Source organism: Giraffa tippelskirchi, chromosome 12, assembly GCF_054371585.1.
Source record: "Giraffa tippelskirchi isolate mGirTip1 chromosome 12, T2T-mGirTip1v1.2.pri, whole genome shotgun sequence".
Classification (NCBI taxonomy): Eukaryota; Metazoa; Chordata; class Mammalia; order Artiodactyla; family Giraffidae; genus Giraffa; species Giraffa tippelskirchi.
Window position 1 is genome coordinate 147012451 of NC_137286.1, and position 25036 is coordinate 147037486.

The following is a 25036-nucleotide window of genomic DNA, read 5'->3' on the forward strand; positions in this document are numbered from 1 at the left end:
ATTGTAGATAGCTTTTATTATGTTGAGGTATGTTCCTTCTATGCCTGCTTTCTGGAGAGTTTTTATCATAAATGGGTGTTTAATTTTGCAAAGGCTTTCTCAACATCTATTGAGATAATCACATCTCAAATTGAAATTTATGTTTCAATTTGTTAATGTGGTGTATCACATTGATTGATATTCGAATATTAAAAATCCATGCATCCCTGGGATAAAGCCCACTTGGTCATGATGTTTGATCTTTTTAGTATGTTGTTGGATTCTTTTTGCTAGAATTTTGTTGAGGCTGCCATCACCCTAATGCCAAAACCAGACAAAGATGCCACACAAAAAAGAAAACTACCTTTTGTCTTCAGGGAAAAGGTAAATGAAACAAGTCAACTTTGCAATTACAAAAGGAAATAGGTTCTTTGCATCTATGTTCATCAGTGATATTGGCCTGTGGTTTTCTTTGTATTAGGGTGATGGCAGCCTCAACAGAATTCTAGCTCACAGTCCTTGCCATCTTCTGTGAAATCACTTTCCGAACAGAGATGCCCATGGGAATAGGACAAGATGGGGCCACCCTTTTCCATCTGTCCACCATCTTATCCACCCAACCCTTTGACCTGGTTCACTCTGAGCATCTGAAATCCGATGATTCGATTTAAGGATAAGGATGGGGGCTTTGAGCCAGCCTAACCTCTGTTCCTGGTCGGTAAACATACCGATATACTAGGAGGATAACGTTCCCTTGCTCCATGGAAAGAGGGCACAGGACTTGAATTTAGAGCCCTCCAAGACCTTACCATGTGTGTCTGTTTGTTCTGATCTGTGTACTTCATGATGAAACTGTAATATTGGGTTGGCCAAAAAGTTGGTTTGGAATGTTATAGAAAAACTCAAATGAAATTTGTAGCCATCCAGTACTAAGTATAAGGCTTTCTTGAGTTATTCCAGGGAATTGTCTAACCTGAGAAGGGTTGAGGGCACACCTGAATTTGTAGCCAGTTGGTCCAAAGTCGAGGTGGCCTGGAAATGCCCAGACTTGTGGCTGACATCCAGAGTGGGACTGACTTGCTGAGGACGGCGCCTTACCTTGGGGTTCGTGCTGACTGCAGGTGGTCCATCTGTGTCAGAGACACACTGCGGTGCAGCACAGGGTGATGAGGGTGGCCCCTGTCTTGTTGGCTTGTTCTCAATGACTAAGCGACCAAGTAACTCTTGAGATATTCAGAAACTCCCTTCATAATGCACAGAACTTCTGGATTCAACTTACTTTAATTTAAGAGACTTTTTAAAAGCTTCTTTTCTGATAACTGCTGAGAACTCCTCTAAGATGAAAGAGACTACTCTCAGATGAATGTCATAAAAACAGTATTATTTCAAATCCAAACACAAGTGACATATTGAAATTTTTATTTTTGTTTTAGAGACAAGTAATATTTTACCAAAGTGATTTTTTTAAGTTGTAGGTTTTTCTTACAAAACCTAAAGTCAAATTTTTTTGTTGTTATTTTGGAGGGAGGGAAGCGTCAACAATAGAAATTAATTGAAAAACTTTCCAAGAAATGTTTCATTCCACATTAATATTTGGTTCATTATTTTATTTCACTGATGCAGAAAAACTCCAATTCCCTATAATAAATAATTTATGTAGCTATGTTCCTAAGATTAAAATTGGGAGCTATCTACTTGGTCCATTACTTTAACCATCAAAATAACTGAATCACATATGCCATTTCTCCACGTTTGTTTCTATTAAATTTTCTTCCCTTATGGGCCAAATATATCTCAATATAGTCCGTTTTATTTGTTCTCTTTAGTTTTCTATAATCGCCCGAGTTATAATGGGCAGTAATTGTTGCCTTTGTTAGTTTTATGATGTTCCGTTTCGATTTTCAGAAATAGAATCCCAGTTTCTACAGGCACATTTGCTCTGCATGAAATGGTTTTCATGTTTATAGAAATAAGTAACCTTGAATAAATCCAGTCAAGTTCAGAAATTGGGTGTGTTCTGGTATAGTTCCATCTAATTTCTTCCACAGTTGAGTTACATTTACCTCTCCTGCATTAATGTAAAGTACCCTTGGATGGTAGCTCTTTCATTTTCTTTATGTTTATGGAGGCTGCCTTACCAAAAGCCTTCTTTTAGAAAGTAAACTATTTAATCCTATTTTTTCTTTCTCACTGATAAATGTCTAGCCTTAATTTTTTTGTAATCAGAATACATTTTCATTGAAGAAAATATGGAGAGTGTAGAATAATATATAGAAGTATGACAATAATCTTTTGTTAACATCAAAGAAAAAGTGCCCCAGAAAAGTCAGTAAAGACTTAATTCAAGAGGACGGCAGATCCACTGGATGAGGGAATGCAAACCCACTCCAGTATTCTTTCCTGGGAAATCCCATGGACAGAGGAGCCTGGCGAGCTGCAGTCTAGGGGGTCACAAAGAGTGGGACACGACTGAGTGGCTGAGCACACACACACACCTGGCCGTAGGGAAGAGAGGTTGAAAGTAAAGGCCGCAAAGCTTGTGAGTGCCAGGCTTAGAGGGAAAGTGCTGGAGGAAGTCAACCAGAGCTGGTCGGAGTGATGAGGCCTGAGTTCGCTTGCTGCTGTTGATGTAAGTCAGGCTCCTGCCTTCCGGCAGTGATAGGGAGATGGGGGTGGGGAGGGGACATCTGTTGTGATGATTGCATCTCAGGAGGGTGGCTGTTGGTTCCTGCAGGAAGAACCCCTGGGTTGTAAGCCTGGGCATGCGTGGGTGCTAAGTCACTTCACGCATGTCTGACTCTATGCAACTCTATGGACCATAGCCCGCCAGGCTCTTCTGTCCATGGGGTTCTTCAGGCAAGAATACTGGAGTGGGCTGCCATGCCCTCCTCCAGGGGCTCTTTACTGGGGAAGCCCATTCTTCCCAGGGATTGAACCTGTGTCTTTTACATCTCCTGCATTGGCAGGTAGGTTATTTACCACTAGGGTCACCTGGGAATCCCTTGTAAGCCTAGGAGTCATTTACATCTCAAAGGCAGGCAGAGAAAAAAAATCATAATCTTAAGATCTTTAAAGTAAGTTCTCTAAGAAGTGCAGGGTCAGGGGTCCAGAGAAGGGAGAAGCTCCGTTGGAATGCGAGGAATGTTACTGCCTTGTTCAGCATGAGTCCATCTTTTTGATGCAAACTGCTATTCACTGAGCATATTCCTTCATATCCTTTACATGTTTCTTGTTTGTGAAGTTGAATTCTTCTTTCTATATAATTGCAACTTATTTTTTAAATTAATCTTATATCAAATATTTTTGCGACAATTTATAAAGGTTTAATGATCATTAAAATACCAATGATTACTTTAAGAGTCTTCCTTTTTCTAAAAGAATAGAATTTTAATATATGTTTATATTCTACAAATGGATAGTCAGTGAAAAGCTACATATATAGACATTAATGTAGGGATGCTATAGTTAACCACAGTGATTATGGATAAAATGTGTTCTATTTAAAAAATAGCATAGAAACCTGAAGAAAAATTGTTCCAAAGATGTCAAAACATTAACACATGCCATGAACTTAAGTGCATGTCTTTCACTTTCTTCAGAAAATATCTGCATGACTAATTAATATGCCGTCTATCAACCTAACCAAATCATTCCGAGACATTCTTCTTACATGAATGAGGGTATTTGTAACTAGCTGCTTGCAATTATTGTTGGTAGTAAGTCATAGGGTTTATAACTTGTGATCTTATTGAGTGTATAAATGGTATTTTTAAATGCAGGTGAGTGTGTTAACATCATTGAACATTTGGGCTTGAAATACATTTAGATATTCTAATTCCTGCATTTGGCAAAGGGGAACTGTGGCCCGGGGATGCTAAAGGTCTTAGAAGGTCAGGTAGAAGCCACATTGAGGTCAAGACTGACGTAGAATGAGGTCTTTATAGTATTCCTGGACCAGTCTTCTTTTCAAGCGTATCTTTCAAAGAGCCTCCTATTAACACCGCTGTTAGATTTGGAATGTGCAAGAAGTATTTCAGCTGTTTTAGTAAACTCACCAGTTCTTCCTTTTGTGTGCATGCGTGCTCAGTAGCTTCAGTCATGCTGAACTCTTTGTGACACTGTGGGTTGTAGCCCGTTAGGCTTCTCTGTCCATGAGATTTCTCCAGGCAACAATACTGGAATGGGTTGCCATGTCCTCCTCCAGGGGATCTTCCCAACTCAGGATTCAAACCCACGTCTTCTTCTCTCCTGTGTCTCCTGCATTGCAGGCAGATTCTTTACCACTGAGCCACTGGGAAAGCCTCATCTTCCGTATCAGTCACTTCAGTTCAGTTGCTCAGTTGTGTCCGACTCTTTGCAACCTCATGGACTGCTGCATACCAAGCCTCCCTGTCCATCACCAACTCCCAGAGTTTACGTAAACTCATGTCCATTGAGTCTGTGATGCCATCCAACCATCTCATCCTCTGTCATCCCCATCTCCTCCTGCCTTGAATCTTTCCAAGCATCAGGGTCTTTACAAATGAGTCAGCTCTTCTCATCAGGTGGCCAAAAGATTGGAGTTTCAGCTTCAGCATCAGTCCTTCCAATGAACACCCAGGACTGATTTCCTTTAGGATGGGCTGGTTGGATCTCCTTGCAGTCCAAGGGACTCTCAAGAGTCTTCTCCAACACCATAGTTCAAAAGCATCAATTCTTCAGGGCTCAGCTTTCTTTATAGTCCAGCTCTCACATCTACACATGACTACTGGAAAAACCATAGCTTTGACTAGATGGACCTTTGCTGGCAAGGTAATGTCTCTGCTTTTTAATAAGCTGTCTGCTTTGGTCATAACTTTTCTTTCAAGGAGGAAGCATCTTTTAATTTCATGGCTGCAGTCACCATCTGCAGTGACTTTGGAGCCCCCCAAATAAAATCTGTCACTGTTCCCACTGTTTCTCCATCTATTTGCCATGAAGTGATGGGACCAGATGCCATGATCTTAGTTTTCTGAATGTTGAGCTTTAAGCCAACTTTTTCACTCTCCTCTTTCACTTTCATCAAGAGGCTCTTTAGTTCTTCTTCACTTTCTGCCATAAGGGTGGTGTCATCTGCACATCTGAGGTTATTGATTCTTCTCCTGGTAATCTTGATTCCAGCTTGTGCTTCTTCCAGCCCAGCGTTTTTCATGATGTGCTCTGCATATAAGTTAAATAAGCAGGGTGACAGTATACAGCCTCGACGTACTCCTTTTCCTATTTGGAACCAGTCTGTTGTTCCATGTCCAGTTCTAACTGTTGCTTCCTGACCTGCATACAGGTTTCTCAAGAGGCAGGTCAGATGGTCTGGTATTACCATCTCTTTCAGAATTTTCCAGTTTATTGTGATCCACATAGTCAAAGTCTTTGGCATCGTCAATAAAGCAGAAGTAGATGTTTTTCTGGAACTCTCCTACTTTTTCGATGATCCAGCAGATGTTGGCAGTTTGATCTCTGGTTCCTCTGCCTTTTCTAAAACAAGATTGAACATATGGAAGTTCATGGTTCACATACTGTGGAAGCCTGGCTTGGAGAATTTTGAGCATTACTTTGCTAACATGTGAGATGAGTGCAATTGTGTGGTAGTTTGAGCATTCTTTGGTATTGCCTTTCTTTGAGATTGGAATGAAAACTGACCTTTTCCAGCCCTGTGGCCACTGCTGAGTTTTCCAAATTTGCTGACATATTGAGTGCAGCACTTTCACAGCATCATCTTTTAGGATTTGAAATAGCTCAACTGGAATTCCATCACCGCCACTAGCTTTGTTTGTTGTAATGTTTCCTAAGGCCCACTTGACTTCACCTTCCAGGATGTCTGGCTCTAGGTGAGTAATCATACCATCTTGATTATCTGGGTCTTGAAGATCTTTTTTGTATAGTTCTTCTGTGTATTCTTGCCACGTTTTCTTAAAATCTTCTGCTTCTGTTAGGTCCATACCATTTCTGTCCTTCTTCTGTTTAGAAATCCTTTCTAGTTGGTTTTACATTTTTATAAACTATCTTTCTAGTTTCTACTTGACTAATCTAACTACTGCTTTATTAATTGCTTTGTAGTCAAAATGTTCAATATACACAAAAACTCTGTTTAGTTTTTATTGTTTTTTTTTAAATTTCTTGACAATGCAGAAAAGGGAGATAGTGAGTATAAAGGGAGATAAGGAAGGAAGTATTTTGCTAGACAGATGCATATGTCTTACATCAGCACAAACACCTGTACAGGAATGTGTATAGAAGGTCCATTCATAATTGACAAACCTGGACAATCCCAAAGCTTTGCTGAAGGCCAGCCAAAGTGCAGTGCATCCTACAGGAGGACACTGCTCCGTGATAAAACGTGAAAAACTTGATATTTGCAGCAGCTTGCTGCTGCTGCTGCTAAGTCGCTTCAGTCATGTCCGACTCTGTGCGACCCCATAGACGGCAGCCCACCAGGCTCTCCCGTCCCTGGGATTCTCCAGGCAAGAACACTGGAGTGGGTTGCCATTTCCTTCTCCAATGCATGAAAATGAAAAGTGAAAGGGAAGTCGCTCAATCGTGTCCAACTCTTCGCGACCCCATGGACTGCAGCCTACCAGGCTCTTCTGTCCATGGGATTTTCCAGGCAAGAGTACTGGAGTGGGGTGCCATTGCAGCAGCTTGAGTGAATCTCAAAAACATATCAAGTAAACAGAGCAAGGCACAAAATGCTACATGCTCTGTAATTTCTTTCATATGTCATTTTAGAAAAAGCAAAACAATAGTTAAAGAAACAATTACCCATGGTTACAAGATCCAACCAGTCCATCCTAAAGGAAATCAACCCTGAATATTCACTGGAAGGACTGATGCTGAAGGTCCAATACTTTGGCCACCTGATGTGAAGAACCAACTCATTGCAAAAGACCCTGATGCTGGGAAAGATTGAAGGCAGGAGGAGAAGGGAGTGGTAGAGGATAAGATGGTTAGATAGCATCCCTGATTCAACGGACATGAATTTGAGCACACTCCGGGAGGTAGAGGAGGACAGAAAGCCTGGCGTGCTGCAGTCCCCGGGATTGCAAAGAGTCAGACGCGACTTTGCAGCTTAAAAACACCACGACCAGGGACAGGGGTTTAGGGGAGGTTAATGACATTGAAGCCTTGTGCAGAGAGCCATTTGGGAGTGACGAAAATTCTAAGTTTGCTGGTTATATGGGCTATATTACTGTGTGTGTGTGTGTTTATATGTATATATATATATCCAACTGTATATAATTATGTATGTATGTAGACAAGACTCATTGAACTGTGTATATTTTACTATTTGTAAATACCTCCTTAAAACTAAAACTTTTTAAAACCAACCAAATTCATTAAGCTTTAATTAGAATCACAACTACTATTGTAAAATACACAAAATCATTATGTTTATATATATTGCACTTCATTAAATATGTATGTATTTCTGCTTTATAGTCACAATTAGGGAAGTATGTTTTTAAATTTTACTATACTAAAGTGTTACAATACAAATTAAGCATTCAGATTGTGTTTACTTTTTATGAACTTAGCTCTCTTTTGGCATGATGACAACAGAAGAACAAAAAAAATGATGTAGGTTTTATTTATTCATTTTTTGCCTAAATTGAATGGTAAAGATGTAATAGAACTTATTGTTTATAACAATGGAGTCCTTAAGCATATCATTCAGTTTTAATTCCCCTGTTATCATTTCATCACAAACTATTTTAACTGTTTCCCATAATTCTATAGGGCTTTCCTGGTGATTCAGATGGTAAAGAATCCACCTGCATTGCAGAACACCTGGGTTCGATCCCTGGGTTGGGAGGATCCCCTGGAGCAGGGAACAGCTACCCACTGCAGTATTCTGGCCTGGTGAATTCCATGGACTGTATAGTCAATGGGGTCACAAAGAGTCAGACCTGACTGAGCAACTTTCACATGATTCTATAATATATTTTAAATCCTGTATGAATAATATTTTAATAAACTGTAGAATCTTGCTTTCAGCTGTTTGTACTTCATTTTCATATTTAGATATTTTGCTTAGTTCAATCACGAGTTTCAACCTTAGCTTTTAAATTGCCCATTGATTGTCTGCTAAGTCATATATACTGTACATTCATAAACATTTTCTTCTCCAGTTGAAATAAGTATATTTTTCTCTTGGAAGTAAAGTTGAATGAAATCTGGAGCTCATAGAAAAGCCTCAGGTTTCTCATTGATTTTGTCTGTAGCGTTGAGACTGTTTCTTATGTGAACCAGACAACTTTCTGTTACTGAGATGTTTGGTCATGGTAGTTTTTGACTGAGGTGGCAGCTTAATTATAGCATGGATTCTTTCCTACAGCAGTCCCCTGGTATTGCCAATCGCCAAGCAAGACAGCTTGTTGGAAAAAGACATTATGTTCAAAGATGCAACGAAAGGTCTGTGCAAGCGACAATCTCAGGACAGCACAGCAGAGAATGCCCCCATCCACGGCCCCAGCAAGCCTGAGCAGGTAATCACACCCTCCCCGCGTGTCTGCTTCGGCTGCAGCTGACATCATGCCTTAGAGGCCGCTTTTCAGAAGCAAACTCCCACTGATTTCCATTCAAAGAAAAGTTAATGAATGCAGATATTTTGTGAAATGCCCATATATAAATTGTTATGTTATTATACTGACCATGAATAAAAATTGCTTTTGTATTTCACAAGGATTTGAATTTTATAATCTGGACTTACCAGGAATGGAAGTTCAGCTAATATGCTAAATTTCTGAATTTTTTCAGTTATGATATTAGTCATCATTTTGATTATTATGTAGACTGTGTTTTTTGTTTCTTACAAATATCAAATATTTCACATAAGAAGAAAAAAAGGCAAGTCAGTCACTGAGTCACTTGTTGTTAAATGCAACTGTGTTGGTGTGTTTTATGTGTGTGTGTGTGTGTGTGTGTGTGTGTGTGTGTTTGCCCAGTGTTCAAAAGATGGGAGATCACTTTGAGGAGCTTGGGGTTATAGAAATTAATGTATTTGTTTGTCAATTCCACAGAAATAAATGACTTTCATACATTTCCTGTTTTATAAATGACAGGGTAGTTTTATAAATGTCACAGTAATCTCTGAAAGTGTTTTGTTTCTACTGTATCTAATTTTGAATGTTTTAAAGACAGTTTGTTGAGGTTTTCTCAAGAACCTCTACTTTTAGTTTCATTCATTTTTGTTATTTTAAAATAACAAATTCAGTGTTGTAAGTTTGAAATATCTTTAAATTTTAGTAGGTGTATTCATCAGCTTAGGCTTCTAGAATAAAATAACACATTGAGTGGCTTAAACACCAGAAGGTTTTTTTCTTGCAGCTCTGGAAACTGGAAGTCCAGTATCAGGGCACCAGCTTATTCAGTCTCTGGTAAAGGTGTTCTTTCTGACTTGCAGCTGACCGCTTTCTCCGTGTCTTCACATGGTAGAGAGAATAAACAGCCTTTTTGGTGTCTCTTTTAAGGACACTAATCCTATAGGTTCAGGTCCCACCCTTTTGACCTCACTTAACCTTTATAACCTCCTGAAGGCCCTATCGGGCTTCGCTGGTGGCTCAGTGGTGAAGAATCTGCCTGCAATGCAGGAGATGTGGGTTCGATCCCTGCATTGGGAAGATCCCAGGAAAAGGAAATGGCAACCCACTCCAGTATTCTTTCCTGGGAAATCCCATGGACGGAGGAGTCCCATGGGCTGTAGGAGCCCTCTGACCATGGAGTTGCAGAGTTGAACATGACTTAGGGCATTTTCTTGTTGTTAATCACTATCGCAAAAAGTGTCATATGCTAGTTAGAGCCTCAAGATGTGAATTTGGAGGAAGGGCACCATTTAGTCCATCAGTTCAGTTCAGTCATTCAGTCAAGTCCAACTCTTTGCAACCGTATGAACCACAGCATGCCAGGCCTCCCTGTCCATCATCAACTCCTGGAGTTTACCCAAACTCATGTCCATTGAGTCCGTGATGCCATCCAACCATCTCATCCTCTGTTGCCCCATTCTCCTCCAGCCTTCAATCTTTCCTAGAATCAGGGTCTTTTCCAATGAGTCAGTTTTTCTCATCAGGTGGCCAAAGTATTGGAGTTTCAGCCTCAACATCAGTCCTTCCAATGAACACTCAGGCCTGATTTCCTTTAGGATGGATTGGTTGGATCTCCTTGCAGTCCAAGGGACTCTCAAGAGTCTTCTCCAATACCACAGTTCAAAAGCATCAATTCTTTGACACTCAGCTTTCTTTATAGTCCAACTCTCACATCCATACATGACTACTGGAAAAACCATAGCCTTGATTAGACGGACCTTTGTTGGCAAAGTAATGTCTCTGCTTTTTAATATGCTTTCTAGTTTAGTCATAACTTTCCTTCCAAGGAGTAAGCCCATGGTGGCAGGCAAATTGAGTGTTAGGTGAAATTTAAGCCAAAGCTTTTTCTTAACATTTTTAAAGATCCTATGAACATTCTGTAACCTTAAATACATATTCTTAAGTGACAGAGGCCGATCTGAAAAGGCTACATACTATATGATTCTACAATTTGACATTCGAGAAAAGGTGAAACTATTGAGACACTAACAACATTAGAGGTTGCCAGGGGTTGGGGGGAATACGTAGGTGGAGAAGGGAGCCTTTAGGGCAGTGGAACTTCTCTGTATGACCTTGTAAGCATGTTACACATATGTCCAAAACCAGAGGACATGTAACACCAAGAGTGGCCTTGATGAAAGGATGTAAGAGTGGCCAGGCTGTAAGGATCAGGCCTCACATCCTGATCCTTGATGTGAACCGTGGACCTTGGGTGATGCTGATGTTTCAGTGTAGGTTTGTGATGGTAACAGAAGCTCCACACTGGGGAGGGATGTTGATAATAAGGAAGGCTATGCAGGAGGAGGCCAGGGTATACGGGAAATTTCTGTCCTTTCCTGTCAATTTTGCTGTGAATCTAAAGCAGCTCTAAAAAATAAAATCCGAAAATAATGAAAGGACATTAGTCGCATAATGTCAAATGTAATCCTTGTGGAATAGCTTCAGTTTTTACTGTAAGCTCTTTATAATTGTATCACAGGCATTGAAAGCAACTGTCATCACGTTCTGTTGATCTGATATTAAACGAGGAGAAGTTAGTGTTCAGGTTTCATGTGCTTATGTTATCTATGGAATCAGTTCAATCAGTTCAGTTGCTCAGTCGTGTCCAACTTTTTGCGACCCCATGGACTGCAGCACACCAGACCTCCCTGTCCATCACCAAATCCCAGAGTTTACTCAAACTCACATCCATTGAGTCAGTGATGCCATCCAACCATCTCATCCTCTGTCGTCCCCTTCTCCTCCTGCTTTCAATATTTCCCAGCATCAGGGTCTTTTCCAATGAGTCAGTTCTTCGCATCAGGTGGCCAAAGTATTAGAGTTTCAGCTTCAGCATCAGTCCTTCCAATGAACATTCAGGACTGATTTCCTCTAGGATGGACTGGTTGAATATTCACTTGTATTTCCCGCTGTGAGCATCACGCCATCATCGTCATCACTCATTCTTGGTCAGGAGGTGCTTGGTTTCTCGGCAGGACTACCCATCAACTGGATTCTTCACCCACATTTCCCAGGAGGGCTTTAGAAAAGCCTTCTCAGAGCAGTCAAGTTCTGATTCACGTTTTAAAGAGAAACATATCAAGTGTAATTCAAGTTGAACAAAATCCACAGCTTCTCCCCTTCCAGATTTTTAGAAAATGTAGGTCTTATAAAATGATAACTACGTAAATGGGACTTCCCAGGTGGCTCAGTGATAGATAACCTGCCTGCCAAGCAAGAGACATGGGTTCGATCCCTGGTTCATGAATTTCCACTGGAGAAGGAGATGGCAATGCACTCCAGTATTCTTGCCTGAGAAATCCCATGGACAGAGGAGCCTGGCGGGCTACAGTCTGTGGATCACAAAGAGTAGGACACAGCTTAGTGGCTAAACAACAGCAAACCACATAAATGAATATTCAAGGCTTGATTTGAACGTTTTTTTCTTGGTTCTGATAGTGACGAAAATTCACATTAGCTTTATAATATCTCTGAGAATGTAGACTTTCTCTGAGATTCTTAAAGATGTGTGATATTCTTTCTTCTCTTTCCCTTTGTGTTGTTCTTGCCTCCCGTTCCTTCTCTCTCTGCCTGCCCTCTTCCCTGCTCTTTTTAGCTTCCTGCATGCTTGACTTCTCTCTCTTCTTTCCTTTCATAGTATATTTGTTTAAATTTGGCTCCAGCTTAAAATTCAGGTCATTTTATTCTGTTTAGTGAAGGTGTGTTTTCCTGGGAGTGAAGACTTGCTCTGGTTCGGATCTGCTTTTGGAGCTCTGTGCTCTGGGAGCCCCTTAACCTCACTAAGCCCTATCTGTGAAATGCGTACATAGTACTCACCTTACTTGGTTGCTTTGAAGATGACAAAGGCTAAGCTTGCAATATGACAGCACAGTTATCAAGCATGAATAAAAACTCATGAATAAAGCATGAATAAACACATAGTTACTGTTTTTATGATTGTTACTTGTATAGACTGACTGTAAGGTTTTGCCCAAGTAGCTTAGTCTTCTGTCCAATCATTTGTCTGCTCTTACTTCATGTAATTCCTCTTTTTTGCAATGTAAGGATAGATTGTTTTTAAAAAATAATAATACAAAATTATACTTTAAGAGCTTGGAAAAACACTTTCACATATATTATCTTAATTCTCAAAATTCATTTTCACTTCTTAACTGACACTCAAGTTTCGAATTGAGTATTTCAGCTGACCAAACACTCAAGATGCCTAGAATCACAAATGTTTCTTTTACAGTGTCCAGTGCTCTTTGGGCAAAGCACTGCAAGCTCCAGGGTCATTTTTCATGCCCTGCTGGCCCGGGACAGTTCTATGCGTGGGAGACAAAGTGTGTGTCCCACGGCTGCTCTTGCATAGAGGGATTCTGAAGGTCGGCAGTGGTTCTCTTTCTGTATCAACACCCAAGTACACAAAAGCATAAATCCTCAGCAAGCAAAAGATCTGATAAACTGCACTCTCTAAGAAATGGAATAAAAAGTAAGTGTGAAGTGTTAGTTGCTCAGTTGTGTCCTACTCTTTGTGAACCCACAGACTGTAGCCCGCCAGGCTCCTCTGTCCATGGGGTTCTCCAGGCAAGAATACTGGAATGGGTTCCATCCCTTCTCCAGGGGATCTTCCTGACCCAGGGATGGAAACCAATCCTCCTGCATTGCAGGCAGATTCTTTACCGTCTGAGCCACCAGGGAAGCTCTACAAAGCACGAAATGGCAAACAGCTGAAGTTAAGATTCTTTGCCTCTGAGCTCTCAGGGAAGCCCCCAGAAGCAGGTAACAACAGTTAGAGTGCTGTGCAGGCAGGGTGAGGGCTTCAGCTTTGGGAAGCATGATATTTGGTCAGATCATCACCTCTTTCCCTGGTAGGACCATCCCAGGTGGATCTTTTTTCTTTTTTTTAATTTCCTCTTTCCCCTTCCTTCATGCATCCTTGGTTCTTTCCTCGAAACAACCTTTCCCCAGGGTCTTCTTGTATGTATTCCATTTGTCAGAACTCCTCTTTGCCCACTGAATTTCTTGTTCCTTGACACACACTACTTGTGTCCCACAGTCAAACAAAAGAGGACAAAGCAGTAAATCTGACAGCGCTCACAGCCGTGCTGACAAGTGGGAACAGGAAGGGACGAATTCAGAGTATTTCCAAGATGTAAATTCCTCTAGGATCTTAAAACATTTCTCAAAATGTTTCTCTAATTTCTCCCTGACTTTCTGTCCTGAACCGTGTATGCTTTGCTTTTGAGAGCTCTACTTTTGGAGACGTATCTGTGTATAGAGCGTGCGCGCTCAGTCCTGTCTGACTCTTTGCGACCCCCGTGGTCTGTAGCCCGCCAGGCTCCCCTGTCTGTGGTATTTCCCGGGCAAAATGACTGGAGTGGGTAGCCATTCCCTTCTCTAGGGATATATAAAGAGGAGAAAATATATATGTGTATGCATAGATATCCTGGAGGAGGGCATGGCAACCTGCTCCAGTATTACTGCCTGGAGAATCCCCGTGGACAGAGGAACCTGGCGGACTCCAGTCCCTGGAGCTCAAAAAGAGTCAGACACAGCTACAGCAATGCATATGGATACGTGTATATCTTCATAAGAACCGTAATGATCAATCCTAGTGAAGATGTTAATTTTTTTTTTACATATTTATGCTGTCTCTGTTTTGACTGCAGTCGTGATTGTTTGGGAGACGTTGGTAGCGCACACTCCTGAGCCTGCAGCTCTGAACGTAAAATACCCACAGACACATGAACAGAAAATACCCACAGACACACGTGTGCTTTTCCTTCTACTGGCTGTCAGCTGTCATAATGCTTTAGGAATCTGTATAAAGTGTGTGTCCCTTGGGGAGCCTTGTTAAGACTGATTATCAGAGCTTCATTCCTGATCAGTCGGGAATGTGACATGATAAATACAAGGAATTCTTCCCTTGATCTACCCAAACACTGTATTTTCATGTTTCATCATGACAAGCTGGCTGGGAAGTCTTCACATTTTTACTGTCAGCCTAGTACTTTCTCTCACCATGGAACAGCTGTGACTGTAGATGAAAATCCTCAAGGATTCCGAGATGCTGCAATAGTTCTTTCAGGCTCGTTGGAACAAATGTGAAACTTCTGTTAGTGCTATTCATGCTTTTTTTTTAATGTTAACGTGCACTCAGAAATTTGCATTCAGCTCCTTAGAGCAATGACTATAAGAGAATTTTATTATCTTAGTGTAAATCATTACTTCTAAAGGAAAAAAAAAAAATCCTGTTCTGGGTTTTTCTCTTTTATGGTTGCTTGCTAGAGATGTTTGTCTATGTCTGTAAGACTAAACACTGTTCATTTCTGACTTGTAAATGATCGATTTTCATCTAATTAAATAATTCAAATTCATCTCTTTTTTTATTTGAAGTGTTGTCCAATTTTTAAACTTTGTCACTCAACATTAAATTGAGTAGGAAAACAGTTTTTTCTTTCTTGCTTTCTAATAGAATTACCTTAACCTCACCACTGCCTTAAACTTAAGAGTAATGTAGGATAGAATAAAAATTACAAGCTAAATTTCTAGAGCCTGTTGTGAAATGCCAGCATTCTCCTCCATGTGGGTGCTGCTTTCTTCCCATTTCAGTTTCCTGAAAAGAGTTTTCCTTTAGTTTTGGAAGCACTGCAAACATGAGCGCTTTAACAGCTGGCCTTACAGAGGGCTCGGTGCAGTTCAGGGCTGTGTAAATTACACAGATTTCAGGGTGTGATGGATGCTGGGTCACATGAGGCGTGCGTGTGTTGGTGTGTGTGCGTCCGTGAGCAGGCTGGTGGGCATAGAAGCAGATTCTCATCTGAATGCATTGCTACGGTTGTTGAGTTTTTTTGCTCCTTTTAAGTGAACCATATCATCTGTTAATATTTTCAGAGTCATGTGGTCTCTAAGCTTTTGACACGGAATTGAAACTGGAACATCCAGCTGTGAGGACAGTTGATTGGGAAGCAGGTAGAGTTGATCTTACCTGTTTTTCCGCAGGTCAAGCTGATGCCTCCCGCTCCCAGTGATGACCTGGCGACGCTCAGCGAGCTCACGGACAGCAGCCTGCTTTATGAAATTCAGAAGCGCTTTGGGAACAATCAGATTTACGTAAGTGCCCTTGAAATTGCCTTTTGCGCGGCTTTGTCTTGCTCCGTATATTCTCCTTTCCGTGCTGTTAATATTACAAGAAGAGGGCTCTTTGTTACTTCGGGTCATGCTGATAGCTTGAGGTGGATTTCTCAGAGGTCAGGTCAATTCTTCCGATTCAGTTATGAGGCAGTTTCGGAACGATCCACACTTCAGAGTTGTTAAAGTTGTCTACCTGGGGATAGACAACTTTCCTGTTGACATGTTTGCTGGAGAAGAAGATCCTGCTTAGAACCCGCAAGATCTGCAAATCAGTTATAAAAATCCTGTTTGTTTCATCTGCTTTAACTCAGCCACTTAGATCTGGAAAAGGAAGCCAGAGAAGAAAAGCTAAGTGAGCTTGGAGGGCTTGCCTCTATTTGCACGAAAAAAGATATTGTTCTTCTAAATCATCAAGAAATGTCTTTGTCTGTTGAGTAAGTAATTTATACACACATTGCTGATAATAAGATACAGATATGACTTAGATGACAAACAGCATGGAGGATTGATTTGCTTGGTTCTGCTCTGGTTTATATGTGTGACTTCTTCCTGTATGTGGATGGGCTTTGGCAGTATGTAATCTCAGACTCTCTTTCTCTCTCTCTCTCATTGATTTCATTAAATTCAACTCAGAGCAATTCAATCAGAAGGTCTACAGAGAAATCTGATTATGCATACGTCTGCTATCCCTTTTGGATTACACCCCCTTTTTTTCCCTCCTCCACTGAGCAATTGATTAAGTAATTTTCATGTAAATGTGAAATCTGAGATTTCTTTACAAGTAATAAATTGTCAGCTGCTGATTAACCTATGAAAATTCAGGGCAGCATCTTAACACTTGGATAAATTGCCTGCCACTGTAAATACACTTAAAATTAAATACTTCTACCAGAATGAATGGGATTGAGTCATCAGCGTGAAGTGGTGGAGCCTGATTGCTTTGGTCTCTGCTACTCCCTTGCCACTTCTGTGTTGTGCCATTGTCTCTCTTTCCATAGCATCTTGCTGATTCTTCTTCCTGTTAACTTCTTACTCACATTATCGGTAGACCACTGCTTGAATAATTTTAAAGGTTTTATTTTATACTGGAGTAGAGCCGATAAGCAGAGAAGGCAATGGCACCCCACTCCAATACTCTTGCCTGGAAAATCCCATGGATGGAGGAGCCTGGTAGGCTGCCGTCCATGGGGTCACGAAGAGTCAGACACGACTGAGTGACTTCACTTTCACTTTTCACTTTCATGCACTGGAGGAGGAAATGGCAACCCACTCCAGTGTTCTTGCCTGGAGAATCCCAGGGACGGCAGAGCCTGGAGGGCTGCTGCCTATGGGGTCGCACAGAGCTGGACATGACCGCAGCGGCTTAGCAGCAGCAGCAGCAGAGCCGATCAGCAAGGTTGTGATGGTTTCAGGTGCGTAGTGAAGGCACTCACTATGTGCCCATTCTCCTCCAAACCCCCCTCCCATCCAGGCTGCCACAGGACATTGAGCAGAGTTCCATGTGCTATAGGGCAGACCCTTGTTGGTTATCCATTTTAAACCTAGCCTTGCGTACAAACTCCCTCTTTCCTTCACTCTTCCCCCCTGGTAACCATAACTTTGTTCTCTAAATCTGTGTTGAATGATTTTGATTCCCTTTCTTTCGTTCATGGTTTTCAGGTGGCTTTCTCTCCCAAATATCATTTCGTCCACGGCCTCGCTGGTTGGCTCAGCTGGTAAAGAGTCCGCCTGCAATGCGGGAGACCTGGGTTTCATCCCTGGGTTGGGAAGATTCCCTGGAGAAGGGAAAGGCTATCCACTCTGTATTCTGGCCTGGAGAATCCCATGGGCTATATAGTCCGTGGGGTCGCAGAGTCAGACGTGACTGATTGACTTTCACTTTCACTGTCTCCCACTGGTCGCCACCCTCATCATCCTGTCCCCAGCAGCCTCCTACCTTTCTAGAGGAAACTTCACCCCTTTTCAATCTGATCTCACAAGGAACCAGGGCCATTTGTGTAAAGGAGAAATGTAACCTTGAAACTCCCAGTCTTAGAACTTTTCCGTAGCTTGTCGGTTTTCATGGAAGGATGGCCACACGTCCTTATTCTCTGTCTGGCCCCTAAATACGATCATTGGTGATTCCTAGACACTGCCCTCCTTTCTGCATCTGGGACTCCCCTTAGACTTTTTCCCTAGAGTTCTCTTTCTCCCTCCATGAAATGCAAAGCTTTATAAACTCCCCCTCGGTACTTCTTCAGTCTCTAAGTAAACCTTCCCAGAGCTTCTGGATTAAGTTACTGCGGACCATGTTTCTTCAGCTTTTCTGCACACACCACTCTGTAGGAGCCAAATGATGGCTTTCATGTTTCTCTATTAAACCCTGATAGATCCTTAACTTTTTTGCCTTGTTTAATGATGTGTGTGTGCATGCTAAGTCACTTCAGTTGTTTCCGACTCTTTGCAATATGGACCGTGGCCTGCCAGGCTCCTCTGTCCACGGGATTCTCCAGGCAAGAATACTGGAGTGGGTTGCTGTGCCCTCCTCCGGGGGATCTTCCTGACCCAGGCATTGAACTGGTGTTCTGCACTGGCAGGTGGGTTCTTTACCATTAGCGCCACCTGAGAAGCCCCATTTGATGACATAGGGGCTGTTAACTTAGAAATTTGGCTGGAAGTCAGCATATTAGACATTTCTGTCCTATTTCTGATCCTTGAAGAAAGCTGTTTTATCATTAAAATCAGTGTTTTATCATTAAGCAAGTTATTACCACATGTGTAATTACTTTTTATAGATTAAGAAAGTTCCATTATATTAGTAGTTTTTAAAGTTATTATTATTTTTAATCAAGAGTGGAAATTGAATATTATTAAATGCTTTTTGCATTTATTGAGATGATCTGCTGCTGCTGCTAAGTTGCTTCAGTCATGTCCAACTCTGTGTGACCCCGTAGACGGCAGCCCACCAGGCTCCCCCATCCCTGGAATTCTCCAGGCAAGAACACTGGAGTGGGTTGCCATTTCAATCACATAACTTTTATTCTCGACTTCTTAGTAATAAAAATTACAAGAGTTTATTTTTTGATACAAAGCCAATCTTGGATTACTAGAATAAAGCCTCTTTGGTTGAAATTTATTATTTGTTGAATGTATAATTGGATTCAGTTTGTCTGTATTTTTCTCATTATTTTAGCATGTGTTTTAATGAAAACAGCCTATAATTTTCTTTCAATATATTTGTTTTTAATACTAAGTTTATGCAGACCTCTTAAAATGAAGTGAATCATGTTCCCTCTTCTGCTACTTTCTGGAATAATTTGTATGAAATTTGTTTATTTTTACATCAGTGTTGGCAAGAATTCACTGGTGAATTCTTAGTTTTCTTTGCGGGAAGGTTTTAGACATAGATTCAATTTGTTACAGAAAATAAATCTAGTTAGATTTCTGACATCTTATTGTATATGTTTTGGTAAGATTGTGGATTATTGTCCATGTCGTCTAAATATCCAAACTTCGTGACTAAAATGTGATTTCTTAAAGCCTCTTCATCTGTTTCCATGTCAGTGGGGTCTGTAGTGATGCCTTATTTGAGATATTGGTGGTCTATGCATTTCCTCTTGTTTCCTCAGTCAGTCCTGTTAGGACACCAGGTTTTTATTCAATTTTTCCAATGATTGCCTTTTGGCTTTTGTTTTTTACTCCATGGCTTTTGTTTACTAATTCCATTCATTTCTGCTCGTATGTTGGTTACTTATTTCTGATAATTTCATGTAATTTGCTGAGTTCCTAGAAGCAGATACTTAGATCATTACCTGCCTTTCTTCTTTTTTAACGTACGTTTCAGGCAATAATTTTCATATCAAGTATACCTTTAGTGGCATCTTACATGATATATAATAATTAAAATATTTTCTCATTTGCATTATGATTTCTCTTTTTGACTCATAGGTTATTTGCAAATGTATAATCACCAAACATTTGGTGATTTTCTATCTATCCATGGTTAATTTGCATAATAATCCATGATCAGAGAATGTACTTTATGTGACTCAAACCCTTTAAGTGTAATGGAACTGGTTGGTATTCAATTTAAATGAACATACAGTGTGTGGTTCTTGGTAATAGTGTTCTATGTAAGTTAATTATTCCACTTGGTAATTATTTATTTCAAAATTTCATCTGCGTGTTCAATTAATTACTTAAGACAGTCATTTCACTTGTTATGTGTTCAATGAGAGAAGCTTATTGGTTTAATTTTATGTGAATTTGACTTTTCTGTTTATTTACAAACTTTTAAAACAATTCACAAAATGTTAAAGTGTGATTTTTATTGTTTTTATTATATTTTGCTCAGTGATTTTAAAATTATATAATATTTAACTTTAAAAGTGCTATTTATATGGCCCGATAACAATTTATATCCTTTCCATTTAATAGACTTTTATTGGGGACATCCTCCTGCTTGTTAATCCATTCAAGGAGATTCCAATTTATTCCACCATGGTGAGTATAAAATTTAAAATGTCCTTTAATAATGTAGAGTAACCACTCACTAGACATACCTATTGTATCAAATGATTAAGAAGAAAAAGGAAAACAGGGAGTAAAATCAAGCTTCTGGGAAAATTCTGCACTGAGTGGTTGCATAATAGTGACTTTATTTTTTTCTGAGAAAATATTGAAAAGGAATGTTATTTTATCAAAAGATTCCCTTGCACTTATAATGTGTGGTTCTTATGACTGTAGTCCCTAGACGGACTTCTGAAATCAAATGTTATATTAACTCTGTGTGCCCATGCATTTTTGACTAATTCAAGGTCAGTTCATTTAGAATTCTTCTCTGAACACTTTCAGAAGAGCCCTATGACATTTAGGCAATTGGATCAGACAGGACGGTACTGCCTTTACACATTTTCCTAGACTTTCCAGCTTTAGTCATGAGAGTTAAAAGTAAAAGAGAAACTGCTTTTGAAAAAGTATTCCAGGCAGCTGAAAGCACAGTGTGATTTTTGCCAAGTGTTTGGGGATCAGAAACGCCGTTGTGGGAGCTCCTTGTTTTCTGTGCAACCACAGGCTGCCTCCAGAGTGAAGCAGAAACCTTGGTGGGAGCAGGAGATGAAAGGAGGAAGCGTGTGCTCTTGAAGCAAGGATGCCCTTTAGATGCTGGAGGTGGGGTGGAGGCGGGGAGGGACAGAGAGAGGGAGAGAGACATTCCTCTCTCTAAAGTCCCAATGAATCAACCAAGAATTATTGCAGAAAGACTTCTTCGGTAAAACAGGGTCCCTCACCGCCCGACCCTCCAGTCTTCTTAGCCAAAGTCAGTTCCACTGTTGCTTTAAAGCTTTCTTGAAACCTGCCCACTCTCCTCATCCCAGCTAGTCTGACCCCAGTCTCATCCCTGGGTTGTCTGCGGATGTGTGGAAGTAGGATTGACTAGGGCAAAGGGAATTACCCTTATCATTTTGGGGGTTATAGGAGAAGATGAAGGAGAAGGAGGGTGAGGAGGAGGAGAAGGGCTGGAGAAGAAGAGGAGGACGTGGACACACTACTGTGAATAAAGTCGAAGACATAAGTAATAAAGACCTACTGTGTGGTAGAGGGGACTCCACTCAACACTGTATTGATCTATGTGGAGTCAGGTGATCAAGTGAAAGCCCCTCATTCGTGTCCGACTCTTTGTGACCCCATGGACTGCAGCACGCCAGGCCTCCCTGTCCATCACCAACTTCCGGAGTTTACTCAAACTCATGTCCATCGAGTCGGTGATGCCATCCAACCATCTCATCCTCCGTCGTCCCTTTCTCCTCCTGCCCTCAATCTTTCCCAGCATCAGGGTTTTTTCCAATGAGTCAGTTCTTCGCATCAGGTGGCCAAAGTACTGGAGCTTCAGCTTCCACATCATTCCGTCCAATGAACAACCAGGACTGATCTCCTTTAGGATGGACTGGTTGGATCTCCTTGCAGTCCAAGGGACTCTCAAGAGTCTTCTCCAGCACCACAGTTCAAAAGCATAAATTCTTTGACACTCATCTTTCTTTATGGTCCGACTCTCACATCCATACATGACCACTGGAAAAACCATAGCTTTGACCCGATGGAGCTGTCATTAGAGACGCTTAAAATATGCCGAGAAGGGCATCGTTGTGCAAATGGTTTGTATTTACAAGTGAGACTCAGGATTAGAGATTCATGTGCTTTTGTATATTGGAAATGTGTCAGTGTCTTCGTGGGGGAAAGGATCCTGAGTCCTTTTGACAGAGATACCGGCCCTGTTCTCCAGGTCTCCGAGCTGTACCTGAGCCGCGCGGGGCAGCCCACCCCCTCCCTGCCGCCTCACATCTTCTCCTGCGCGGAGAGAGCCTTCCACCAGCTTTTCCAGGAGCGGAGACCTCAGTGTTTCATTCTCAGGTGAGCACACCGCCCGCCCCAGCCCCAGGCTCAGTTCTGCCCTGGGAGCTTGGCTGTAAACCTGTTCACATTTCTTCTGCTTTATGTGGATTTACTTCCTCATCGGTTTGTGTCCCTATGAGTCTTTTCAGGGAGAACACTTGACTCGCTACAGGGGAGAAACATCTTTGTTATTAGAAATGGCCCCGGGTGTGGCTGGATCGATTTCAGCAAACTTAACCTGCAACTCAATTCATTTTGAAGATTTACAGCTTAGAACCAGAGTGCCTTGCTTTCACACCTTAGAAAACACGGAGGGAAAAAGGCACCTGGGACTAATATTCCACCTTTCTCCAAAATGTGGTGCTGAGTAAGACACCACGTAGCAGCTGGCAGAGGTGAAAATTCCCACCTGCTTCTAGGTATTTGCATTTGCTCATGTCACCAAAATTATACACCCGAAGTCATTTTTGTTGGAATGCAATTGCAATATTAGCTCCTAACTGTCAGGTTGCTCAGAAGGGTCATTTACATTGGAGCGAAAAAAAAAAAGGGTACCACAAGAAGTGAGGGTGAAATGTGAGTGTGTACTGATAGAGAATTAAAGAAATATTTAGGTATCAAAGTACAATCTGCATGGAGAATTATGTTTTATATCAGGCTACACCTCCGTGAGAGGGGGCCATCCATGAATACCCCTGTCTTTGCATAGTTAACCTCAGTAGCATCAGTTGAAGACTGAACATGTAACTAAAGCTCTGCACAGCCTGAGTCAAAGTGAGAGAAAAGAGAGGAGGGAAACCTGGAAAGAACCCAAGAAACGTTAAATCTTCAAATAAGCGCCTCTTTATATACTTTTATGGAGAAGGCAATGGCACCCCACTCCAGTACTCTTGCCTAGAAAATCCCATGGACGGAGGAGCCTGGTAGGCTGCAGTCCATGGGGTTGCTGAGAGTCGGATACGACTGAGCAACTTCACTTTCACTTTTCCCTTTCATGCACTGGAGAAGGAAATGGCAACCCACTCCAGTACTCTTGCCTGGAGAATCCCAGGGACGGTGGAGCCTGGTGGGCTGTCGTCTATGGGGTCGCATAGAGTCGGACACGACTGAAGCGACTTAGCAGCAGTAGCAGCATATACTTTTATATTATTAACTCCATCAAAATTCCATGGACGGTCAGATCGATGTGTTGCAGGCTTTAGTGTTGCAGTTTTCAAAATAGCACACCAGTGGTTGCTTTTACTCCTGCTCTAAAGGGACCCCCGGGTGGGGGTTAGGGGACCCAGGCATTCTTGAGCCAAGAAATTCTGCATTTATCTGCTTAATCTATTGGGTTTCCCGGTCTTGCTTAGACAAAAAAGGGAAACTTTAAAAAAAATTGGGAGATGGCAAGGAGTGTGTAGTAGCGTTGACAGTAATAACCAGTATTTTTGAAAGTTACTCGGTGTCAGGCCCTCCGCGAGGCGCCTTCCATGTTATCTTTTTCATCACTTTAGTGATCTTGTAGGATGCATGTTACTATGATCAGTGTTATTGCTGTCATTTAATGTGTCAAGTGCTGAGTGTTGGAAGGGTCAGCTACTGCGTCCGGGGTCTCCCTGGGCTGTGAGTCCAACAGTCTGGCTTCTGAGCCTGAGTGCTGCCCACCCACACTCACAGCCACACTCCTCTCACCTCAGGAGCCTTTCGGAGGTCCCCCCAGGCTCCCCTAAAATGACTGTCACAAATCCACGGACTTAACCAAATTCTCACTGAATCCACTTAATTCTGGTCAAAGACTGTACTTCTTAGTGAAGCTCTGAAGAGCCAATGACATCTTTTGGGAACCTGCTGGTTACAGAGCTCCCAATGTCAAACATGCTCCCTCAGGGAAGAAACCTGCTGGCTTCGACATGTCCTTGCTCATGGAATTGTTTTTCTATCAATAGTAAGATTTGTTAATTTTCTGCAGAGCTGGTATTCCTTTGGGACATCTTTAAAGGCTAATAATGCCATGTATCAACCTGTTCGGAGAAGGCAATGGCACCCCACTCCAGTACTCTTGCTTGGAAAATCCCATGGACGAAGGAGCCTGGTAGGCTACGGTCCATGGGGTCGCTAAGAGTCGGACACGACTGAGCGACTTCACTTTCACTTTTCCCTTTCATGCACTGGAGAAGGAAATGGCAACCCACTCCAGTATTCTTGCCTGGAGAATCCTAGGGACGGCAGAGCCTGATGGGCTGCCGTCTATGGGGTCGCACAGAGTCGGACACGACTGAAGCGACTTAGCAGCAGCATAAACCTGTTACTCAGAAAAAAAATTTTTTTTCATTCAAGGGTCAAGAAATGAAGAGCAAATCAGTGACCGCAGGGATTCTGTGATGCTTAGTTGAGCGTTTTCTTTCTTCTTTCAAGACTGGTGTGTGTATTAATATGTAGCTTACCTCGATTGTCTTGACGACCGTGTGGCTTTTCTGCATTTATACTAATGAATGAATCAAACTGAAAAGTCAAATGATGTCATGTTCTCGTTAAAAGTCGTCATGTCATTTGCTTACCTTCTTTGTGTCTGAGAATTACTCTCTGGTTCGTTTTTTACTATATTTGCCAAAACAGTAAGCGTATATTTTTTCTGTCTTATTTTAGTGGAGAAAGAGGATCTGGAAAGTCTGAAGCCAGCAAACAGATAATGAGACACCTCACCTGCAGGTCTGGCTCCAGCAGGCCTATTTTCGATTCCAAATTTAAGCATGTAAGTCACCGCTTTGAGTTGGAGACTATGGTGGGGCCAGAAAAATGTGATTTGCAAATAAAAGGGGAGGCATCTTAATAAGCTTTAAGTTGAACCTTAGGGCTTCCCTGGTGGCTCAGACGGTAAAGAACCCACCTGCAATGCAGGAGACCTGAGTTCCATCCCTGGGTCAGGAAGAGCCCCTGGAGAAGGGGAAGGCTGCCCACTCCAGGATTCTTGCCTGGAAAATCCCATGGACAGAGGA

At 41.6% G+C, this 25036-nt stretch overlaps 1 protein-coding gene across 1 annotated transcript in view; it reads left to right on the top strand.

Annotated features, from left to right (window-relative positions):
• Nucleotides 1–25036, top strand: part of MYO16 (myosin XVI) — a 467123-nt gene that overhangs the window by 182002 nt on the left and 260085 nt on the right. The window contains exons 10-14 of the mRNA XM_081547232.1: nucleotides 8327–8477; nucleotides 15558–15668; nucleotides 20106–20171; nucleotides 21949–22076; nucleotides 24687–24792. Coding sequence (XP_081403358.1) covers nucleotides 8327–8477; nucleotides 15558–15668; nucleotides 20106–20171; nucleotides 21949–22076; nucleotides 24687–24792 — 562 coding nt within the window. The remainder of the gene's footprint in view (nucleotides 1–8326; nucleotides 8478–15557; nucleotides 15669–20105; nucleotides 20172–21948; nucleotides 22077–24686; nucleotides 24793–25036) is intronic.